General features: G+C 37.7%; 1 protein-coding gene across 2 annotated transcripts in view; it reads right to left on the bottom strand.

Moving 5' to 3' along the window:
- Positions 1-1,110: 1,110 nt before the first annotated feature.
- The window catches only part of LOC135209056 (pleckstrin homology domain-containing family M member 1-like), a 28,540-nt gene continuing 3,470 nt past the window's right edge, over positions 1,111-26,180 (bottom strand). For both annotated transcript variants that reach the window (XM_064241626.1, XM_064241627.1), the window contains 8 exons: positions 24,456-24,618; positions 13,939-14,532; positions 13,638-13,706; positions 12,310-12,428; positions 9,997-10,216; positions 6,814-6,945; positions 5,961-6,131; positions 1,111-2,327 (listed from right to left, as the gene is read on the bottom strand). In XM_064241626.1, coding sequence (XP_064097696.1) covers positions 2,205-2,327; positions 5,961-6,131; positions 6,814-6,945; positions 9,997-10,216; positions 12,310-12,428; positions 13,638-13,706; positions 13,939-14,532; positions 24,456-24,618 — 1,591 coding nt within the window. In that variant the 3' untranslated portion in view covers positions 1,111-2,204. The remainder of the gene's footprint in view (positions 2,328-5,960; positions 6,132-6,813; positions 6,946-9,996; positions 10,217-12,309; positions 12,429-13,637; positions 13,707-13,938; positions 14,533-24,455; positions 24,619-26,180) is intronic.

Below are 26,180 nucleotides of genomic sequence, written 5' to 3'. Positions count from 1 at the left end.
TGCATGGTGGCAAAGGCAAATCAGATTAGGATTGATAGTCAGAGAGGTGCAGAAGTCAATCTAGCCACTGCAAGCCAAAGGGTAGCAAAGAAGCTAATCCCTCCACTGCAAGAACTAAACCAAGGAAGAGTAGTTTATCTAATCAGTGCAAGCAGTTGCAGAAAGGGATAAAGCTGTGGAATCTAGACTGTTTAATGGACTGTCTCGTCCAAGTACATTCACAGATTGTCATCAGGGCCTAAGAGAAAAAGATAGCAGAGAGGCTACCCCCAAAAATGTCTAACAAAACTTAAGTGGTCTTGAGATTAAGCAAGCAGGCCAGTCAATAGGATAACAAGGTGCTCCAAAGTACAACAGAACAAGTCTTTACAGCCTAATACAGGAGGGAGAGGATGATGGACATCTAAATTGAAGAAGCCAATTCTAACAAAGGTACTACTGAACATCTACCCTACTGAGCCGTATCTTAGAACTCAAGGTTCTTTGTTAAATCTTATGCATATCGCATATCAGGGATCTGTTAGTTATGGTTAAACAAAATTACAGACCTAAATCTTTGAGAAATAGTTTGTTTACCAAATTCCTTAAGATTTCATTACAATCTAGTATTACAAAGAATACAAGCATTGTCCTAAAAAGCTGTAGCATATAAATACAATGGCTGTTGTGATTGTATATACATATGATGATGTCTGTGACAAAGTTTACGACAATCACAACAAATTAGATCCATTTAAATCATGTACCATATTCTGAAATGTGATAAAATTTGTAATAGTGAAAAACTCATCTGCTGCTCTTACATTATTATTGCAAAGTACTGTACCATTGTATGATGGGATCACCCAGTTGCATTCCTATACAGTACAACATAAAGCTCGCCAACTAACCCTCCTAAGTCCTATGCATTGCTCGAGGTACAAATTACTTCATAGCAGATTACTTTTTCCACAGTGTACTTACTAAAGTCTCTGCTACTTAAAAATTATAGTGCTTTACCGTGCAAATGTTATTCTCAAATATATTCTGTAGGTAAATATGTACAAACAATATGCAGTACTGGATTTGCATATGTACAAAATACATCACATGTACAGGAATACTACACTCCACAATGGAAGCTACTACAGTTCTTTATTATATAATAAACAACATAAAAGGCGTATATAACTTCAAAATCATTCTCAGTATAGTGTACATCAACAACACATTTATGACAAAATAAACCAACCTTAAAAATACAGTAGTATTATGAAAATATTACAAGGCACTCAAGACAAAATATGATACTAGACTGCCAATACGGTTGATTAGCTCATCCACAGTCATCAACAATGTGCAGTTCCTCACACTACCACTACTTACTAAGGTACAAAATGATTCCAATCAACATCTGAAAACTTATCCATGCTTAAAACACTTTGGTACCCCTCCAAGGATCCTCAATTGTAATTCTGGATGAGATACATAGTCAACAGTCTACTGTACTTTAGTGTGGAGAGAAACCTAATGGTATATAACTTGCAAATATTTACACAATTTGTAAGGGCAAATTTATCATTTTAAGTAAATGAAATGGTCATGTAGTAAAGACTATATCACAGCAAGTTAAATCTGCACCCCACACATCTGTTAAAACTTCAGCTACAGACATCTACTGTGAATGTTTAACAGCATAAACAATAATTCGAGAGTTGTATAACTTAAATGTTATGCTTTAGGAAGTATAAATTTTCTTGCAAAATTTTGAGAACAAAATTATACAAAACACTGTACAAATTACATGAAGCTAGTGAGAAATAGCTGCAAAAGGGGAGCACCAAGTGTAGTGACAAGCTAAGATACTTTGCACTCACTCTTACAAAGTGCAGTTAAGATGAGAACCCTCAGTAAACCACAGTGAATATTTTGTCAGCCTGGCTAACTTTGTATTCAGAGACTAGATAGTGTAATACATAATTGCTGTTTAACAATTTCAATAACAATTTCAAGCACAATATAGATACCTCCAACTGTTTCATTAGCCTTCATTTATGATAATGTACAGTAATTAAGTCAAAGATAATCGTTATGGAAAGGTCCTATCAATACAGATGTATTTTCATCAAAACACACGACTTTCAAGAGAAACCACTGCACGCACTACAGTGACTACACTATTGACTAATTTTGTATAAAAGTATACAATTAACTAAAAAGTAACGTTACACTTCCTCTGTGTTTTGCACCTCAACAGACTCCTTCCGAGCTTGCCTTCTTAAACAACGACGACATTCTTTCTGTCCTCTCGCACAAATTGCATGATAAACGCCGTAGCAATCTCCACACTGAAAGAAAGAAAACAAAACTACATCATCTTCTAATGATGTGTAAAATTCACATCTTCCAAGTTTTAGTACAAAAGTTGCATACAACTATCTAACGTACTAGTACAACCCATCTTATTTACCCGTCTGGCACATGCGTTTTTTCAAACAAAAACACTATCCTGGGTCTCTAATAGGGCCATACTGCTACTGGGAGGGAGAGTGCCACTTAAGCATAAGCTTCTGGATGATGTACCGTGGTTAACTGTGCACCACTTATACATTTAAACTAATAATATTAATACAATACCACAACACAATTTAAATGCTGGCTAATGCACAATTTACATAGCAAGAGACATGAGAGATGTATAATGGCTAGACTAAGGCTTATGGCCACGAAAGATAAGTTACGAGCCTTTTCCAAGCAAACATAACCTGCACAAGTGGATAAATTTTCTCATACACCAACCTGTACATCTAGATACTACATAGCCAGTATCAGGTCCACTTTATTATTTGTTTAATAGAACTTTGTCCGTCTCCATAATCTTTAATGTTTATAAGACTGGCGTTCTTTTACATTAATTACAGAGTGCACACTTTCTCTTTCCCTATTCTTCTCTTACTTTACTATTTCCCTATTCTTCTCCTCCTTTTGCAATCTTATTATTTATAATATTGATACATTATCACTTGTACAATAGTGGAAACTATTGAGAAATACTTTACTGTAAATATATTAAAAACAAATTAATATAGAAAAATGCATCTACAAGCAGAATGTGAAAATGATGATCTGAAACATGGGAAATCAATTTCATCTTACAATTATTGTACTAAATGTAAATTAACCATGTACAAAATAAATGTAAGTTAACCATGTACAAAATTCTAAATGTTTTAGTTTTCTCTTCATATATTTTTGAGATAATTATTACTGCAAATAAAGTTTTCTTTTTCTCATGGTGTATTTTGTAATATACTCTTATGTCTAATATGGCAGCAAGAGAGAAAAGGCCCAAGTGATGACACCAGCTCATTCAGCTTACTGCATCACACAACTATGCCTGCATTACTCTCACCTGATACCCAGTTTGTTACAGCCAGACATAACACAGGAATGAGCAAGTGTCAGATAAAAGATTTTGTCACTACAGGCATATATGCATAATGTCTTACAATATAATCATTAAGTGAGGAACAAGCTGTGCTAACTTGAAACACACCATTACACCCTAATGAAATTCCTAGTACCATATCAATAAGCTGTACTCCTTGTAAAGTCACTGAAATTCTAAAAGAAATTTAATAAATCCCCTCACTGCAACAAGACCCTTAACAATGTAAATTCAAATTTAGAGCAAGGACAACCTCCATTACAGTTTCACATCCCTGGTAGGTTAAGAGTAATTTAGGGTACGAATTGCAAAATTAATAATAAAAATGTTTCTACAAATTTTTAACAGGAGATAGTTCCTCACCTACATAAACTCTACAGAAAAATGGCAAAACAATGAATGGCACCCACAGGATGGAAACTAGGTAATGTGCCCCCAGTTTACACAAAAGGTCCAAAAGAAGAACCAGGAAATTATAGACCAATCTGTCTAGTGTTGCTTCCTTGTAAGATTTTTGAGTCTATAATTGCAGATTAAATTGTGGACCATATTGGTAAAAACAACCTGTTGTTAAACAGTCAACACAACTTCAGACAAAACAGATCCTGCCTATCAAACCTCTTGGAGCTTTTCCATAACATACTTGGTATTTACGAAAGTAGTAGAGCAATAGATATACTAGATTTTGATTTCCTAAAGGCCTTTGACAAAGTTCTATACAAGAAACTAATGACAAAAGTTAGAGCTTTAGAAATTTTAGGAAACGGCAGACTGGATCAAAGACTGGCTAACTAATAGAAAACAAAGTCGTAGTGAACGATGAAGAATCAAAATGGGCAGATGTGACAAGCGTAGTTCCTCAGGGTTCTGTCCTTGGCCCGCTCTTGTTTTTTCTTTATATTAATGACACTGATGAAGGATTAACTAGCAGATGACATCAAACAAAGTGTAAATGCAGCAGACCCAGAGACAGTAGAAAGTTTAAATGATCTAAAGAAAATAGGAGAGTGGTAAAAAAGATGGCAAATGCCTCTTAATGTGGAAAAGTGTAAAGTGTTACAAAAAGGAACAAACAACCCTCATGCTGCTTGGGAATGACATAAATAGTGTAGAACAAGAATACCTTGGAGTTATTATTACCAAGGACCTAAAATCTACAAAACAGTGCATAATAGCTAAAAAGAAGGCACAAACTAGTGGGATACATAAAGAGGCAGTTCAAATACGGAAACAAGAAAATGGAGCTGCAGCTCTACACATCAATAGTTAGACCTCATCTTGAATATGCAGTACAGTTTTGGTCACCAACACTAAGAAAGGACATAAATAGATTAAAAGGGGTACAACAAGAGCCACAAAGTTAATTCCATCCACCAGGCAAGTAGGTTACCAAAGATGAATAAAGAGCCTGATCACGTATGGCTTAGAAACACGATGGTTGCGAGGACAACTAACGAGAAACATTCAAAATACTGAAAGGCATATCAAAAGTAGACAGTAACCTATTTATGTTAAACAAAAACTAGACAAGAAATAATGGATGGAAACTAGAGCTGAAGAGATAAAACACATCTCATTGCAGAAACTTCTTCACATACAAGATATGTGACACATGGAATAAAATGCCACCATAAGTTGTAAACAGCAACAGTATGGAAGAGTTTAAAAGGAAGTTAGACACAATCATTAGAACACTGAATGAACAGTAAATCTGCTCCTAAAGATATGTGAGCACGCTGTCTTCTCAGATGGAATAACAAGTCTTTGAGAAAAACTAACCCTACTAACAAACTTGAGGTAAATACTGTACCATAATTACTAATACCTATAACCACAATGCTATTTTATTGAGATAAAAGTTGTCACATTCTCTACATTAATGGTAATTTTAAAAAATCCTAAAAGAAATAAAATGGATGCTTGCTTCGAAGGAGCACTTTTGTACAAAACAGATCTACCTGGAAAATGATGCCTTTCATAAGGAGGTGGTATTATTAATTATTACTAATATATCATCATCATATTGTGGGGAAAGAATACACAAAGTAGATGGAAATGCAGGTACACAGGAAGCACATACGATAGAAGAGAGCAGGGAGAACATGCATCACATCTAGCCCATGTAATGGGAAAAATTGGATGCACTCAAGAACATAGATGATTGCAGTGATGTACAATAGTCTAGCTGGACCTTCAGGACATATCTAGAGACACACAAGCAAGAAAAAGTTTTTAAAATGTAGCTTGATAGGAAGAGATCAATGACAAAGGACCACATTATCTGGTTAATTATGTCTGTATGGAACCTATTATTATTATTAATAGGGCTTAGCTTTTCCAGACCTCTGAGTCTTAAGTAGACTCTTCTCGGGCTGGTTGTGTATGGAACCAAAGTGCCTCTACTAAATACTCTTCAATTCACCAGATATTATACAACAATGATGCAAGCCCGAAAAATTTTTTAGTCTATACTGAACTGAAATAAAATTCTTTAAACCAAGTTTCAAAGTAACAAACCTCTCCAATTACTTACAGTGTAAGTCGTGCCAAGCTGGAATGGATAAATGACATCCTTTTCAGAGCACAGTTCACAAAGAAAACCTCGAGGCGAGCAAACTTCACACTGGTGAACATGTTCTCTCCCAAATGTTACAGCTTGTCGCACGCGTGATACAAGCTGCCCTTGTCCTAACAAACACATATCCTGTAATTGTATAAGACAATTATTAACATTTTTGCACACTCTTAAAGAAAACAAATTAAAAGTATAATGAGTACAATTAGCTTCTGGTTACTTTGTCTTTAATTGCATGCTACTGTAGGTGGCACTCAAGGTTCTTTGCAGAGATACTTTAGTCCAAGGTGAACTGCTGTCTGCTTTTTACTTTCCATCCATTCCCTTTTGTCACTTCTTGCTTAGTTGTCCAACTTTTTCAACTTTACCATATATTCCAGTTTTCAGTAGTCATTTAAGAACAACAATTCTCAATTTGTGATGCTTTAACCTTGAACTACTTTATATTTAAAACAAAATAATTACATCTAGTATATTTCTATGCAGTAACTTTTAAAAACTTTAAGATTACTCTGTAAAATTACTTTGTATATTAAAGGAGCTGAAATTTTACACCTCCACTGGTTCACACCAAAAGATATAGCAAATGAATGAGTTATTACATTATAAGTCAGGAGGAAGTCTGGCATCATAGCTAATGACAGCCATGTACGTAGTCATTCTGGTTTGACTACAGATTGCCTATTCTGACTTGGGTCACCTTGTTTTCTCATGTTCACTTTAATGTCAATCTGATCTTCACACTTTCTTATTCGTTTTACATTGAAATTACTAAACAGACCAACCATGAAAAAATTGACAAATAACTCACTGATACTGAGTACAGGTGAACATGCTCATACATGTGATCTCTTGGCCATAACATCTTGCGCAACTGATCTCCTGCATCTGATCTACAAGTGAACAAATAAGCTCGAACATACAAGAGTTGAGTTCGTAGCATCTGGAAGAGATAAAATTGGGTTAAAATGGAAGCAAACATAAGTAGATTGAATTACATCACAGTGGCTCAAATTTACAAGGCTCCTGTTAAAAATCAAGTTATGTCAAAGGGAAGTTGTGCTTATTGTTCTGATAATTTTTCTTTACATCACATTATAAATTCTTCAAGTCTTTCCTTCATTGTAAACAGTCACACTACAATGAATATATTCAATCTTGCTTGTTAGTAAATTTCATAATTAGATAAACTTAAATACCAACATGAAAGCCAAGAACTGTCCTCAAATTTTATACTGCTATAAAAATAAGTCTACAAAAACTCATTCAGCTGTGACAACAATCTCAACCCTCATGGTATAAAAAAAAACAATACAGCAAAGCAATGTATTGTACTTAGTAGAAATACCCATTTGAAGACAAAATAACTACAGCAGAGTCCACCTTGGTTTGTAGCTAAGCCCCTCCCACTGCATGCCAGTGATTGGCTAGTTCTCATAAGAGGAATGACGTCAAACTAGTTAACAGTCCAAATGATTACCAGTATGGATTTGTCTCCGTTCAGTAATGTTGAGTTTCGTGAGTGAATGATGACACCACCGATTTGAGTTCCCAGAGTTGTGAGGTGTGCACTGATATCTCTGATAAAAGATAAACAGTTATATAGCTAGCATTATGAAGATCTTGGTTCGTTTTGTTGTGCATCTTTTATTTTCATCATGCGCAGACTAAATAAACAAGGATCTTGCTTTTTTTTCTTTTTAAATTGTTGTTGGCCTGCATAAGCGATCCAACACAGACCACATTGACTGAAATGGAGCATGGACTTATATAGCCAGTTCCAATGTTAAGAGTATTATTTCATCCTAATCATGTGTGTCAAATATCATTGAGATATTAGACCTACACAAGAGGTCTACTTGTTGATTTCTTATATTTTGATGCATTGGCAGGGCATAGGCCTACAATCAAATTCTTACATTTTGAGGCAGAGAGGCAGAGCCAGGGCATAGGCCTACAATCAAATTCTTATATTTTGAGGCAATGACAGGACATAGGCCTACTTGTCAATTTCTCATATTTAGAAGCATGATAGGGCATAGGCCTCCACATCAAATTCTTATATTCTGAAGCAATGTCAGGGCATAGGCCTACACATAAAATTCTTATATTTTGAGACTGACAGGGCATGGCCTACACATCAATTTCTTATTGCAAATAGTTTTCTACCTCTATGTGTTGAAATAGAGTAGCTTCTGATTAACATAGTAGTTTCAACTCTATGATATATAATGTACTCATATAAGCAAGAGCACATTCACAAACATGTGCGGATCGCCATAGTAACTGTAATGCCACTTACACCACAGAGAATAAAAGTGAAACTTGTGGGCACATAGCCGATGGCACACACAGATAAATTTTAGGACTGTCTCAGCCTTATACACAAATACCAAAATGCTATCTGTAAACCATATTGAATATATATACGTACATTTACAAGTAGCACAATGAAACAGCTGAACATAAGATAGGCCTATAATCCAGACATCATCAGCTGTGTAAACCAACAAAACTACATAAGACCTTATAGGTCTACGTCACTTTTTATGATATTATTTTGAAAGGAGATAATGTCCTTAAGAAAATTTACAGCAATTTATATCCAACATGCCGTGTACAGCCTATCATACTGTAACTCTTTTTAAAACAAAGAAATATTCTGGTTTTGTAAAGTGCAGCCACTGCTTCGTCATCCCTCCTAATGTGTACACGATTCCAACGAAATCAATTTTAAGACTATGCAAATGATGTAAAATTTCCTGAAATCAATATGAAATACAAGTCTTCATATCTCTGGGATAGTCTGTGTTTAAATTTAGAATGGTGAACACGCTTGACAATATCAGACGGTAATTACCATTGTCCAGTGATTCAAGTGCACAGATTCAAACGCAGACATTCCCTGTGTCACATCTGTATTCAGGGGAACATCAGTCACAAAACACAACATTGCAGCAATGCAGAACACTTCTGACTTCAATATTTTCCTGTTTTTTACTATTTTTAGGGATATGTGTATTATGATCTTATTTCAGGGGATAATATAATTTCATCTTTTTTTATCAGCACAACATATTTTAGTTAGGTAAAGCAACCATTGCTAAATAAATGAAGATGAAAAACCCACAGATTAAGCAACTTTTCAAAACTTTTTCCAACCAATCAGCTTTAAGGAATGGTCGTGACATATTCAGTAGACGGGGCTTAGTTGCAAGGGTAGTTGGTCTTTGCTATACTCACCTTGAATATTTGCACCTTAATCTCTCAACAACTAAGGCGTCACTTGAATCCAGAATATAATTATTTTTATTTATCCAAAGTTAAACAAACCCCACAAGAATTTTTTTAGCTTTTTGTCCCATTTGAGGTTGCACCTGCAAAACTGGCTATGTTCACCCTTGAGCACTAATTCAAACAATCTAACACGGTATCTTCTGCTTACAGAGAAATGAACATCCTTGTAGTTCTTGAAAATAACACAGAGGTATTTAGCACTGCCTGTACTAAAGGATGCTAGATTTAATTCATTAGCATACTAAACATTAAACTGGGCACATAATTAATCTGTTAGTCACACTTTAAATCTTCCAAAGAAGGATCTTTTACCAATAAGAGATTTGAAAGTAATCAGAAGACAGTAAAACATCTTTTAAGATGCAGCCTTACTTTACAATAAAACTCTACTGGCTGACTTCTAAAGACCTATGGCACTGCACTGAGATTTAGCATGGAATGGAATATATCCTGATAACCCACAGATTTGCAGTCTGTGACAAATTATGACAAGTAAAAAAAAAAATGAAAAATAAAGTTGAAAGTTTAAATTAAGTTTAGTACGAGGGAGCAGACTTGACAAAATTTGTAGGAAGAACTAGCCGATCTTGTAAGAGGTGAACTCATTAGAGGGTGGGACAGTTAAAAGCATTCATTTCATCCTACAGCAAAGGGCAGGGATTGTACTTGACTAATAAATCAAGAGAAATTTTCTCACCTGCATTTCAGCAAGATCATCAACATGACAATATAATTTTGGGTTCACAGTTCGTAGATCAATCAGAGGTTGATGGTGAATGGCAGTTAACCACTGAGAATTTTTCTTGCAGACTGGATAAGTGCTGAGATCCCAATTGTGAACAAGACGTGCAGGTATAATAGCTACCTCATCTTCATGACATTCATAACAATAGTACCTCTTGTCAAAATTACAAACTCTGCAAAAGACATTTCAAGATAGTTCATGGGTAAATAACACAACTGGGTTACATTCCAAGAATATCAACCGTAAGTGGACAAAATATCAGACCTATTGAACACCACAGCACAGCTTAGCCTACCTTAAACAAGATAAGAATATGATTTAAACACAGGATGGCCTACAGCTGGGGAATCATCCACCATAAAGCCTACTAAAGTAGACTGCATATCTAATGTAGTTTATTGGAAACAAAGAATTTAGGTGAAATGTATTCAAACAAAACAAAAGTAAGTTTTTTGTCACAAAATATTTCACAGGGAAACCAAGACTATCCCATTATAAAATATAGTGCCAGTTGATGCTTCCATTGGATGTCCCAAGATGCACAGCAATGACAGTCACACACACGTGTGGAAAACTGTGAAACCAAGTGACTATATTCAGGTATGATCCCTCATACCCAGAATCAAGTTATCCAGATATCTCAAGCAACCAGAGGTTTGGAAAATTAAAATTACTAAATAAAGAATTTTTCCTAAACACCGTGAGAATATCAATAGTTCACACTGTAACTTATTACAATGTCCACTACTACCTAAATTTACATGGATGGCAAATAAAAAGTGCAAAAACTGTACCACGAAACATCCACAGCTCCCTTAAAGTGAAATAATGTTATCATGACATTCGCACTGTTATTTAATTGAAGACCTACCAGACTTTCCAGGTTTTATGTCAAGAATGAAAATCTAGTAAGCAAGAAATCCATTATGCACGGTCCTGACTGAATACAGAACAGCAGCCAAGTCTGGTGTACTCTAATATAATAGCAAGGAAATGTCAAGGAAAAGGCTGACACCTAAAGTATTTTGGAAAGAGGATGTAAGAAGAATATATAGCATGATCAAAGGCACTATACACAAGCAGCACTTGCACATAAAATGGAAAGCAGTCTGGAAAATAATATATGCATATCCAGACTTTAGGACTCAGTAATAAGTTGCTTCTTTTCTTATATTTGGTTTTGAAATATGTCTGGTTTAGTAGCACCTACGTAGCTACTACTTCAACCTACAACTGCTCCTTTCTAAATCCTATTTTGTGGGAAACCATTCTGTAAATCATACACTTTATCATCAACATAATCAAATTATTATTGTGATACTTTATTCTATTATTATTCAGTAGTTTCCTCTGATAACTTTTACATATTACAGTGGGCCCCCCGTATTCGCGTTCTCCGGATTTGCGGACTCACACATTCGTGGATTTCTCTCAGGAATGTTTCCCTGCATTATTCACGGGAAATTCGCACATTAGCGGTATTTTTCTTTGAGAAATATCCACAAATTCATGGTTTTTTATCAATTTCATCATAAAATGCACTTTTTGTGATAAAACTATTAAAAAAACCAAGTATGAACATTTTTAGTGGTTTTTCCTGAGTTTTAACTATCAAAATAGGCTGTTTTTAGCGTTTTTATAGGGGTTCCAAACATTAGCGCGTTCTAACTATTCACGGGGGGGTCTGGTACGCATCCCCCACGAATACGGGGGGACCACTGTACTACGTATACATAAATGTTCTTTTACTTATTTCAATTTTCCTATAGATCCAACCATGGCCTTTTATCTGAATATCTGTTCTTCTGTAAGGCCTTGGAATCTAAAAAGACACTCTGATATATCTCGTAGTTTCATATCAAACCTAAGTCTAAATAAACACAAATGTAAAGAAAGCTTTGAAAAATACAATTAGGTAAATATAGCTCACTGACATAAAACAAGGGTATCATAAAATGCTGCAGACAAAATCATGGACCATTATAAGATATAACATTAAGAAATTCTCAACTCACAGCTTACACAATGCTCACAATGTTTATGAATAATAGCCATCTATACCCATCATCCAATTCTAACAAATCTAGCTTTTTGCAAGATATTCAAAGCATTTTCCCCGTTTGTAGCAAGGCAGAGAAAAAAAAAAAGAATCAAGGAGTCAGAAAATTATGAATGGAGCTGTTGCAAAATATAGCTTATAAAAAAATAGTGGTTTTGATTAAAATACCAAAATAGTGTTTTCCATAGAGCAAGTATTTTTCCTACCTTGGCTTTCCATATATCATTCCTATATAGGATTTGCATTCGTAACACTGATACACTTGGGAGTCAAGGCCTTCCTCTGTTGTCAGCCTAGTTAGAAGCGGTAAGAGACGATCCATATCCTGAAATATAACCAGCATTATCCCAAATTATATGAAACTCGGCTTTTACAAACAAGTTCAAATTCTTAAAACTCATTACAAGAAATTCCAGTAATTTCTGTTTCCCAGATATAAGCCACTTTCAGGCCATAACTTGAACCCTCAGCATAACTGAAAATAAGACACCTGTAACAGTACTAAAATTTTAAACAGTAGTAAACTCCATTGCCTTATACTCGTGAATAAATAACTGATTAAAAATTACAAACTTTTAATCAATTTGTATTTTTCATAGCTAACAAACCTGAGGTCTCACCAATAGGATAATCTTCTAGTGCCAGCTGGAAACTGGTCAAAACAACAGAAGATTGTAAAGCAAGGAATCTGTGGCATCTGGCAACTCATGCATATACGAGGTGGATGCTAGTCACCGACAGGGCTTCGAACCTCATGACACACCAGTCTTTCTTTAACTGCCTTGGAGAGTTGACTTTTGCTTTGCTCTCATCCCCACAAGCCGGTTTTTTTTAACTAAGCCTGTGGTTTGTTTCATATCTATCCAGCCCAGAAGTCCCATGGACATTTATGTTTTTAGACGGCTTTCCATGATTCCCGTGCCCCTAACACATTCAGCACAAGCAAACTTAGATAGCTTTCCCATAATGTAATGTAATGCTGCTCAGCGTACATCAGGAGGTGGTCTTTAAACATCTGTTCCAGTAAAATCACACGAGTGCAAAAAAATCGTAAACTATAAAAAGAATACTATAACCAAGATGTATAAGATCTGACCAAGGACAAAAGTGATATTTAGATATGATGTATAATTATATTTGGTGAAAAAGCAAGGTTTCTAAACAGCTTCATTTTACAGCTAAAAGTAATACATTCATAGATAATGAACTGAATCAGAAGACTGTGAAGAAACTCATCATGAATCTGTTCTAAAGCTTCTACTGCACTCATTTTAGCATATACAACATCCTAACATTCTACAATATTTAAAAATATCTTAATATTAAAACTCTTCTCACACTCTTAAACCAAGCACTACTATTGCCTTCTTCCATTGAAATGTTGTATATTTAAAGCCTTCTAAAACACTGGGTTTCAGCATCTATACACATACAATCTTCATAAGATACTTTCTAAACTTTCCATTTTTTTTTAAATGTACCAACCTTCAATTATAACTGTGCTCAATATTCAACATCTAATTCATAAGCTCACCTCCTTGGAAACTGGTTGCTGTGGAACTACCTCATAATTTAGTTTCTCTGCTTCATCTGACCTGGATGACTGAAATGGGAAACCAATACACAGTGCATGATAAAATTTAAGAGTAGACAAAATTTCCAATTGTTTAAGTACATAAACACATATTTTAGTGCAACTGTAAAATATGAAGCAACAACTAGTACAGTATTTCATATTATATTGTCACTATAAGTACTGTACCACCAAGAAAAATGGTTATTTTTGTTTTTCAGGCATTAATGATTTTATGCTTACAATAAAGTATTGACCTTACCTCTTGACTTGGTGTTGAATCTGATGATAAAACGGTTTGGTTACTTTCTGTTGTATCATTACACAAGTAAGAAAATGGATTGTTAGTGTCCAGTTCTGAAATAATTTTTGCAAATGCAGGACCCGACTGATATAAACTTTGAGCAGAGTCCACACTCCAGCCACGCCTGTAGGAATCAGCCACAGAATTTTCTACAGAACTTTCTTGGTCTTCATCAGTTTTAGCAAGTTCTGTCTGAGCATGTTCTGCACTCTCTGTCAGAGCACTAATCTCTTGTATATCAGGAGATTCTACATTCTCACAAGTGGGACTAGGAATGTTACCATCCTCTTTATTCACAAATTTGTTGTCACTGCTGTTTACATCTTTCTGGTCATGCTTCGTAGATTTTTTATTGTCCTTAACTTCAACTGAGCTCTGCCTCTCCACTGAATCTTTAATAAAACTTGTTTCAGGAGTGCCACCAATGATCATATTGAACATTTCATCACAAATTGGAGTCTCTACAACAGGTATAGCTACCCCAACTGTTGGTTGATCATAAACAGTACTGGCAACATCAGTAGCAGCCAAAACAGGGTCGGCAACCACAGACTGTAGGAACAAAATACTTTGAGATATTGCCCAATGTTGAAAAGAGCAGTAGTAAAATCTACCTACAACACAATTATTAACAAAGACTTCCCAATCTAGTGAATTCCAAATCATTAAAAACATATTTCAAAGTAAATGCTGTATGTGTCAGTCATATTTATATAATTTTATTCCAAACAAAAGATATACCAAGAAAATGATATTGTTATGATACAATAAAGTTTGTTCATACTTACCTGGCAGATATATATATAGCTGTATTTTCTGAAGTCCGACAGAATTTTAAAAACTTCCGACACACGCAGTGGTCGGCCAGGTGGTTAGTACCCATTCCCGCCGCTGGGAGGCGGGTATCAGGAACCATTCCCATTTTCTATTCATAATTTTTATTTCCACTGTCCCCTGAGGGGAGGTGGGTGGGTACTTGATTATATATATCTGCCAGGTAAGTATGAACAAACTTTATTGTATCATAACAATATCATTTTGTTCATGAAACTTACCTGTCAGATATATATATAGCTGAATCCCACCTTTGGAGGTGGGAAGGGACAGAATAGAAGGATTTTGGGAAACAAATGCATGCAGATGATTTACATCTTGGTTCCACCTGTTAGCATAGCTGGCTTCGTGGTTACTGCCACGTAAGTCTGCTTGTGCTACTAGAGTTGCCAGCGAGGTAGAGACCTATATAGCTGGTGCACTCCAGATGATCTGTCAACAGGGGCGAGACCACGACGTGACTAGACCATATTGACCATACCATGAGGGCTAAGAGTATATATATATCTATATATATATATATATATATATATATATATATATATATATATATATATATATATCTATATATATATATATAGATATATATATATATATATATATATATATATATTATATATATAGATATATATATATATATATATATCACCACCTGACCAACCTAGCCAAAGTTAAGGTGTTTTAACTAAGGCTTAAGAGTTAAGAAGTCGCCGTTGTCGGCGACTCAACAACTAAATTAAGAGCTCTTCCTAACCATTTTCTACAGGAAAGATTGTGTCTGCCAGACCACGTATGGCCCTAGCGAGCAGCAGATCTCATATGCCATCTTCACATCTCGCAGGGAGTGTGAAGTGAACACAGAGTTGCTTCGCTAAAACATGGGACTCGGGATGTTGCTGAGTGCCATGCTCTGTTGAAATGCTTCCGAGGCCGCGCCCTCACCTCGTGAGCATTCAAGATAAAAAGATTTCAAATCTTTGTGCAAAACACAATGAAGGAGCATTTTTGAAAGAACTCCTTAACACTAAAGCCAGGGTGTTCTTCGATATGGGCAAGTCTGGTCTTTTTTCGGAAACACTGCAGATTGCCGAATGACTTCGACTTTCTTGAGTTTTATGTAGATAAAACTTGAGAGACCCGACAGGGCACAGGACTCTCTCTGGCTCCTGCCCACTAACTTGTGCCATCCTTGCTTCAAGCTCCTGGCCCAAGGACAAAACGGGTTTCCATTCTTAGGCCACAACGGCAAGGTTTAGAGAGCACACCGCCTTATGTTTCTCTAAAGCCAAAACTTGTGACGATGGCTTAAAATTTCACTAACCCTCTTTGTCGTATCTAGGGTGGTTAGAAGAAGGCCTTCCTGATCACATGCAAGAAGTTAATAGGAAGGAGAGGTTCGAATGCTTTGACATCAAGAACTTCAGACTACGTCTAAGTTCCATATTGAAAGCTTAGATCTGGACATGCACAGTCAGTCCGTCTGTACTAAAGTCAGGTGACCGACAGTTGACCAGTAAGACGAATCAAGGACAGCAAGGCTGTACCTGAAGACCATAAGGCACTATTCTTCGCTGAAGGATGAGTGTCTGGACTGCCATGGGCGATTCAATCTAAGCAAACCTTGGGGTGTATCAACGCAACCCAACGTCGTCAGCGACAATCAACTCCTGACTCCGAGCTTCTGGTGCCAGGAGAAAGGAGCGAGGAGCAAAAAGGCGATTCAGTCCCGAAGGAAGAATGCCTGACAGTCCAACCTGGTCTCATGTTACACGATCATCGGGTGTATAAACGCAACCGACTTCGTCAACAAGAAACTCAGGGCTACTATATGTCGCCTGATCTCACACGAGTGTCTGACTCCGAGAAAACCCAGAGACAAAAAGTAGATGGAGAGACGAGTTTCGAGATTCCACAGAACTCTAAGATCGTGAAGGGCTTTGTTGTTTGACAGACGCAAATCTCTGAGCCCAAAGGCCGTCAACAACATATTTGCATATTCTTTAATAGTTGTGACTGCCAGCTTATCCCATTCTTCAGACGGAAATGGAAGACGGTAATCTTATTCCTGTCAACATCTCGATAGTCTGAACGTAGTCAGACTCAGAGCGGAGAGGTTATAGGTACCTTTTGAGTTAGAGTAGACAGACTCTCTCGGAAAAGGTCCTTGGAAAGTGAACTAGGAAGTAGTGACCTCTGGTTGAATCCAGGATCCTGAAGGCCAACATGGGGCGATCAGCGGTCATTGTCGCTCCCTGTGACGTCATAAATCCTCTTATTACATTTCCTAAGCGATTGAAAAAGGGGAAAAGAGACTAAACATCCATCCCCGTTCAATATCATAGGATGGCGTTTAATGGTACCGATCCCGGATCGAGAATAAGGGAGCAGAGAAGAAGAAGCCTCTTCGTCCTCACCATATCGAAGAGAAGAATGAAAGGGCGTCCCTAAAGTCTACACAACTCTCAACTTACTTCTAAAGAAAGATTCCACTCGGAAGTGAATAGTTGCTGCCGTCGATCGAGACGATTCGTACGGACTTTTGCAATCCTGTAATGAACCTGTAGAGGATCGTTACATTCTACGCCTGTTGTTATAATAGGCTCTTTCTCGTAAACTCGAACAAGGACCGAGAGAAGATACTTCTTAAGATATGAGAGAGCTGTGGAATATCAGTTGATCTGGACCACTGGTTCCCAAAAACTCGTTTCGAGGACTGGAGGGACTACCGAATCGCTTTTACTTCTTTCAGATTAAGATCCAGGACATCTGAAACCCTATCCAGATGTCCGGCACCTTCTTTCTATCACCTCAGGTGATAGACGCACTGAGAGATGTTCAGAATCATTCCTAGATCTAGAATAATATTTCAGTTTCCCGGTAGGAAAAAACTGTGGTCTGAATTGCAGTCTATTCGGGGAAACAAACTTCTTCAGGAAGGAAATGGTCCCCAGCAAGCTCATCCATTCCCTCCCCGAGTATGCTTACTTCCCTAATAAGGCTGCGCTTTGCCTAAGCAGGAGAGCAAATAAAAGTGCAATGTTGCGGTAGACTCGTAGTTCCATACCGTGCGGTAACGAGCACCGAAAGGATTAAGAGATAACTCTGTTGAACATAGTAAGGCAAAACGAATGCAACGTTTATTCATTCACGTAAGAAATCCCCTCAATCTTAGGCTAAAGTCCGTGATTGTAGGACAGAGATACAGTTAGTCAGTCAATCCCGCAGGAGAGACGTAACCGTCAGCACAGAGATACGGTTAGTCAGTCAATCCCGCAGGAGAGAGAGACGTAACCTACAGCGCACGATCTGTTACTGGCTCGGTTGGACTGGAGGACAGACACAGCGTGACAGCAGCAGCCAGCAGCTTACGAACGTCGTCTCTTAACTTTATGTCTGGGTTGCCAGCTACCCTATTCTACGAAGAAATAGGTCCGTTATTTTTTGAGCAGAAAGACTCTCAAGCTGGTATATTTAAGCGAAACAGAAAAACGCTAAATATATAGATGCGTTTGTGTCGTCAGAACACTACCATACAACGGTAAAAGATAAATCGGAAACTCCTGGAAGGCTGCAGGGAGTAACGATTAAATGTCCTTAAAATAGACAATAGACGTCTCGGTTGCCATCCGAAGAGGTAACTACAGCAAGCGTATATGACTTGAACCAACCAGAAGTAAAATAACGCAAGGCAAAATATGAAATTATATCACAATAAAGTTTGTTCATACTTACCTGGCAGACATATATATAGCTGAATTCGGAAATACAGCTACATACATATCTGACAGGCAAGTTTCATGAACAAAACTTAAGAGAATCGAAGCAGTCAGCTCAAGCTTCTTATGTTATTGGACATAAGCGTTCATTGACGTAGTCTACAAGTCTATTTCTTGTACGAGTCTGCGAATGACGAATGAGAGCTCTTCCGAATCTTGTCAATAAGAGCTTATTCGCTTACGCAATATCAAGTTAATGAGATGTTTGTCAAATGAGAAACTAACCCATTTACGGGACAAAGAGATATTTTGTCAATGATGAGGGGATACCCACTTACTTGACAAAACGAAATTATATGGTCAATGGGGGAAAGTCACTGAATTGACAAAACGTAATCCAGGAAGTCGAGCATTTAATTTTTCCGATTCCCGTCTCAAACGAGGAAGGGGCAAGAATCTGTTAAGAAACTGGGCTTACGGCAGGTAGAACGACGATGTTCAATTCGGCAGCGTAGTCCGACTAGAAACTAACAAAATCTATCATCTGAAAAACCCTTTCAGATGGGCTAAAAAGCTTAGCAAAATTATCCTGGGAAGAGGAAGAAACTCTCCAACCAGCTTCCTCTCCCGTATCACAACTAATGCCTGCTAAAGCTTAAAATTTATTGGCAGTATGGCAAAGGAAGTCCTGTCTTGCGCTTTCCTGAAGAGCGTCCTTTTGATGAGTGCCTTTGCAAGAATCCTACTGAACGTTGCCGAGAGTCCTGACGTGCAGGACATCGAGCCTTACATAACCCGTAACTGCCTTATCGCAAAGTCTTGACTGCGGTAGTGGCAACTTAAATTTATTGGCAGAATGGCAAAGGTTGCGGTAGAGCAAACGAGATCTTCCTTGAGCTTTCCTTAACTCCATCCACCTATGCGAAAAGCAATATTAATTGACAGAGACCTCTTGAATTCACGAAACCCGATGTCTTGCTGGGTTTCGAAGAAGAAGTTGTCTGTTCACTTTTTTGCAGGTGAGGTAGAAGGTATCACCGAAGGTAGAGGTAAAAATTCTTTAGGCCCAAATCTGAAACAAGAGCTTGAAGAGTTCAACAGAAACGTTCAGCCAGGCGACACACCTGGGCGCTGGTGCACGCTCGGCGTCCACTGGCGCGCGTCTCGGTCCACTGGAGCGCGCTCGGCGTCCACTGGCGCGCTGCGCTCGGCGTCCACGGCGCGCGCTTGGCCTGCACCCGCGCGCGCCTGGAGTCCTCCGAGCGTCCGCTCTCAAAAGCTTCCTGCTACTATGACTTCTTTTACTTATTTTCTCGGTGGAAAGACGGACACGAGTTCAGGCGACGTTCACCTTCTTTACTTCCACACTGAAACGCATAACGAGAGAGAGAGAGAGAGAGGACGTGAAGCGTCCTCTTCTATAAAGCTTCTATTTAGAGGGCGCGAGTCCTTCCGAAAGCTCCAACCCCTGCATGGGGAGGACGCTTCGGAGGACGAGAAGCAATCTTTCAGGATTCGTGCACGCGCACGCACTTTGCAGTCTGGGGATTTTCATCAGAAACTGCCGAAGGCACGCCAGATCGGTGGGGGTTCCTTGTAACCCTCCTTAGGCTTTCGACATGCTCCCTCCCCGGGTCCTGGGAGTCAAGCAGAGGTCCCGGCCTAGAGGCGAAACGAGGCCGATCTGACGCACCCTCCACTACACAAGGGGTATCACTGCACTTCTGCACTTCACTTTTACTCTCTAAAGCAAGCACTTTCGATTCTAAGTTACGAATCGAAAGAGTATCAGAGAAAGGGCAATTCCTATTACAGACACTGCTTAGGGCCCGAAGGCAACACTGCAGGGTTAGGAGTAACAATTACAGAAGTAGCACTTCACAGCAAGAAGTAGAGCGAGCACCTCTCGTAGACATATTCATAGCCCGTAGGCCATACTACAGGGTTAGGCAAAATAAAGTCTACAGGAAGGTTAGCAGGTTCACTACCCTGACTTTTGTTACTGATTAATTGCGTACATACGAATCATACGTCTTCCTTACGGAATTAGACATGTTTACTGATTAATTGCGTACATACGAATCATACGTCTTACTTACGGAATAGACAAAGTCTCACACTCCTTACATGACAAATCTCAACAAAGAAGCAAGACCCATACCCCTCATGCATACCAAGTGCGGATCTACCGAAGCTTTCGGTAGCCACACCCTATCTTTGCAGACAACCCCGTCTGAAACTAGCCTAACTAGATTCAGATATTATATGCAAAAATGAATCAAATTTAAATCAATTTAAGATAGCGTATGCCTAGCCACAAATCCCACAAATCCAAGTAAATAAATCAAAAGACAATTATGATACTTAGCGGCAATGAAGTTTCCAAAATCCTAAGACGGAGGTACTGAAAACAGGTGTTTTCAGCACCGGCGACAGAAAAATTATGAATAGAAAATGGGAATGGTTCCTGATACCGGCCTCCCAGCGGCGGGAATGGGTACTAACCACCTGGCCGACCACTGCGTGTGTCGGAAGTTTTTAAAATTCTGTCGGACTTCAGAAAATACAGCTATATATATATCTGACAGGTAAGTTTCATGAACAAATTCAGTTTTAAAAATTAGTACACTGAAAACACCTCTTAAAGAAAGTTTTGAAACTTGCTATAATGCTCTTGAATTTCCATACCTTTTCTTACAAGATTTGTTTTATAATGGCCACCAAAGTACTGTGCTTGCACTAGTTTGTATTCCCTGCAAAGGGCATACAGCCTAACATGATATGGGAGTATTAAAACTTCCATAACCTCGTTGTGGTCACTACCTGCATTGCTGGATGTCTTACTTTTCATATTCATTCCCTCTACATTTGGTTCTTCAACTTCCTAAAGTTTACCTACTCCAACCCTAGCCCTTCATTTAAAAATTAGCCCAACATAGGCCCCTCACATAAAAATTAAGCTAAAACTAGTACCACAAACTAATTATAACAACAATTATTACATATAAAAAGATATTTTCATAAGTTTCATATAAGCCAAGATACTGCTTTTACTCACACAGTCATTCCTTGAATGACAAGCAGATCAGATGCATTGGGGAAATGACAAGAAATTAGAAGCATATGTAATATCTACAAATATGAACAAAATCAACTCCTTCAAGTCTAAAGGGCAGGACGGATAGGAAGCAAAGATACATTAAAGAACATCTTGCCATGCCAAGATGGCAGCAGCAGGGACACAGACAACCTTACAACCCTGCTGATCCCAAGGTTGAAGAGATCTTATGGTCTTCCTTAGTTCAATGCTTTTTAGGGCCTCCCTCACTGAGTCTTCCTGCATTCATACCTGACCTACTAATCCTCAAGCCAAGAGTTGCAGACTGCTGGAATCAACCAAGTACAGAGCTTACTTCACAAACATCTACTGTATAGAAATGCTTAGCAAGTCTTGAAACCAATGCCAGAGCAAACAAAGTACAGGAGACAAAGGATGGCCTATTACCGAGTGAAAATTTCAGTACTTAAAATAAGTGCCTAGGTTACAGGAAAGGGAAATGACATATTAGTCAGTGGCCGCAAGTGGAACTTTTCAATAAATAGCTTCAAAATATTACTAATGCTACAAATGAAATGTCCCCCTGTCTCCGGACCATTCAAATATTCAAAACTAAACATTTCAAAAGTTAGCAAAATGAGTTTGAATGATGTGAGGAAAGAATGGTATGTGCATAAACCACGAGGAAATGAGAAAATATGTTTTGTAGATGTTATAAATAAAAAATTAAATACTGTATGCACTAGATAATTAACAGTAACAGAGTAATAAAATACTGATGGAATGAAGACGAGACAATAAACACTGGAGTTCCATACTTTTACAAAGAAATATTAAAATTTGATTGAAGATGGAAGAAATGTTAAAATGTGATTCAAGATGGAAGTTGTTGAAATGTGATTCAAGATGGAAGTTAAAATGAAAGGTTAATGAAGATTAAAGTTCTTTTATGAAGTGTAGTGATCTCAATACACTCTAGAAATGGGGTCACAAAGAAGGCAAACAAAAGCTTCATTTAAGTTTATCAGAATCTGAGGTAGAGGGATCATGATCTTTGATTATGCTGAAGATTTGGCCGGCCATATTGGAACAGAAGGGGTTTTTGAGACAGATGGGAAAATAAGGCTTTTGAAAGTCTCTTTATGGCACTTTTCAAGATTAACTTTTTTACAAGAAATGTAATTACCCATAGCAGCCATAATAATGAGACCGATGTATATAAATACTGCAAAATCTAAATAAATCTAAAATCCAAAAAAGTATTTCCAGTCCCAAGCATTTCAGATAAAGGATTCAAAACCTGCAGTGGATAAGGAAGGAAGTAGCAGGAAAAAGATTTGTGGGAAGACTCAGACAATTACTGGAGAAAGCACAACTGAAGGCGTGGACCAAATTTGAATGAAGGTAAAAGGTGCATAAAATACATTTGAATAAAGAGAACTCATTAAATATCTCCCTCTGTAAAGAGAAGCCAAATAATGTTAATGATGATGTGATGGTTTAAAAACAGGAGTATGAGTGCAATCAACATCCAAAAAGCCCTTGAAATACAAAAACACAAGAGAAAACTAATTTCACATTACTAAATTGCAACTTCTTAGGATGACCGAAAAGATTAAAGAAATACATCATATTCATTTATGTTTTTATGACAGGTTTCCCCTCTAGTGGACTCTACTTCTAACCCAGTCCACATCTCTGCTTTTTCTCCTTGGCTTTTCACGGGGCAAGTTTCTTTCCACTTCAAATAGTATCACTTCATTCACCATCTGTCCATCTCCCCCCATCTTTGCATTTCAATCCATCTCCAACTCTTACCACAAGCAAAGCCATCTTTATCTTCCAGACTCGGAAGACTAAATCTCTACTACTTCCTAATTCTTAAAATATTTCTAGGCCATTACAGCCATGAATCTTGGCATTTTACAGTCACACAAACTCCTCTATTCCTTTAAGTGGCTGTCTCTCTGATAAGTACCGGCAGTCCCCGGTTATTGGTGGACTTAGTTAATGGTGATCCAGTTTTATGGCACTTGTCTAGCACCATAAAATCGGTGATTTATGGTGCCATAACGGGCTTATCAGCAACTTGCCAAGAACAGAACACCTGTCGATAACCAGGGACTGCCTGTATCTTATGCCTACATTAGTTTATAAATGTGAAGTCTTTGAATGCTTTGTTTCTACATTATCGTTTAATTGCTGCAGCTTGTTTACTTACTATGAAAATATGATATTGATATATTCTTGGTACTTCCTCCTCCAAGACTCATGTCTACAATAATTTACTCTAGACTTTCTTGTTTAATGTGAGTATGACAACTTTAGCGTCTAGTTGTTGATTCCCTCATTTAATAACAAAGGTGATAGAAACATCCTGCTTCCTCATGTTCAGCTCCTTCACCATAATTATCTTCCCCCTATTTATTTTCCACCAATTTTTTCATATTCCTTAAGACATAGACATAGAACACCCTTTCCCCCTTATAAAATCTGCAATCCTGAGAGGAAACCCCCCTAACCCATTTAAATTTTCAATGTTTCGTTACTCTACTGTGACACCAGCCATTACATTTAGCATTATCTGGCATGGCAAAGTCTTAATTCTCATTTGAAGGGTTGGGCTTGGAATGCAAAAGCAACAAATGGAAGTACGGTAGTAACAATTTTAGCTATGTTTACAAATCACTGCCATTTTTTCTTCCCTTCTCTTGGGTCTGAGGGGTAAAGGCTTCAAGTTTTCTATCCTACCAACATTTGTATAAAAAATACTACAACTGCACAATGTAAATTACTGAAATATAAGGATTACAAATCTTATAATGGAATACTTAAGCACAAAGGTTCTATTCATCACAGTACCTTACCTGTGTACTTGGTGCCCACAGACCAGCTAAAACCAATGGTGTTTGTGTCCATGTATTCAAGACAGCAGCATTAGTGGCCAAGTTGAAAGTCAGGGTAGAAATTGGTTGTAATACCCGTAACATGATGTCTGACCTTTCCGTGTCTCGCAGAAAGGCTGTGGTTCTGCATGAAGAAAATTGTTTCCAATTAAGCCTAGCACATCCATGAGTAACACGATGAAAGTATCATCAAGAAATAATAAACATAAGCAAGATACCAATTGTACTAAGATACTAACATATTTGGTCTTCATTTCTTAATGTGCATATGTTGAATGAAGTAAAAAAAAAACAATCTAAAAATATATAAAGCCTATAGTTTTGGTCACAATGCGAATCAACTTTCTTCTATGAAGGAAATAATAAAATGGAAGTGATTCTTTTAAAAATGTAACAATGTTAATCTTCTACCCATACCCATACAATTTTTTCTTCATTTCCAGATAGTATAGCTTTGTTGAATGGTGTAAAGGTTGATAATGATCAGCAGAGGCAAGGAAAGTGTCATTGCACTGTTGCATAATGCCCGAGATATAAAACACATACACAAATGATAAGCACCCAAGCTAGGACCACGGAGGACTGGGCAGTGGCTGCTAATACAGCAGGTAGACCTATGCCCATCCCTTACTCCCAGGCAACAGTAAGGTCATGTTTGTCGCTGATATCTGTTATGCAGTAAGCCGAGGCTGAACTCATGGCCACCACACTTGAAGTACAGGCAAAAACCAACTAAGCCAACACAAAAAAACAATCCCATTCAAATTGTGTAAAGATTGACCTAGCAAGAATTTAGAGCCATCAAATCTCCTACCACTAAGGGCCTTGGAGGGAGGACTAACATAAATCACATCAGCTCCAATATGACCATAATACTTTGGTTGACTGCACACATTAATAGCAAATGAGAAAAATAAAAATAAAATACTCTTGCTTTCACCAAATCACCCATGTGACCTCTTGTCCCCTAAGGTGAGAAATGCAGTTGAAGATGGCTTCCATTTCCTGCAACATGTGCCAAGCTTTGCCATACACTATGAATTTAACTAGTCTTCGACTAGTATACAGTCCTGAATACAAACCCCACTGCCAAAATTGGATGGTGTTTTTGGAGATTGTCTTCTGTATTTTACTTGTATGTGGAATGCAGGACATTTGGCTCTATGAGCTCTGGTCTGATGAGGTAAGGTCAGTGAGCCCTGGCTAGCATTATGGGGTTCTTTCTTGGTCTCTCAAAGAATGCCCTTACAGCAGGCATGCAAAGGGACAAGACACAATAGCCTGCTTCCTGGGGTGAACACATCTCAAAAGTGTAAGGTTCCACTATGAGACTCCGCAAAGCAAATGTAGGACATCAATACAAAATAATGCAGTACTACTGTAATTCTAGCATTTGCTCTATCTTCAGCAAAACTGCGAAAATCCACTACTATGATGAAACTCAAAAGGGCTTAAAAGCACACAGATAACTGAAACAATCTTAAAAAACTCTTTGTTCAAATCAATTTCCATATCATCAATACACTGTTCAACACCCAGAAATGTTATTACACTGCTGAGCCAAAATGATGCACAAGGTTACAGATTTTGGAAACATCTTCATAAATCTGACCAGACCTTAATGCACAGCAAGCCCATAAACCATTTCTACAGGTGCCATAGCTGCTATATTGCAACTCCAACCAT

This window comes from Macrobrachium nipponense, chromosome 37 (assembly GCF_015104395.2).
Source record: "Macrobrachium nipponense isolate FS-2020 chromosome 37, ASM1510439v2, whole genome shotgun sequence".
NCBI classification, from domain to species: domain Eukaryota; kingdom Metazoa; phylum Arthropoda; class Malacostraca; order Decapoda; family Palaemonidae; genus Macrobrachium; species Macrobrachium nipponense.
This window is presented reverse-complemented; position numbering and strand designations above follow the sequence as displayed.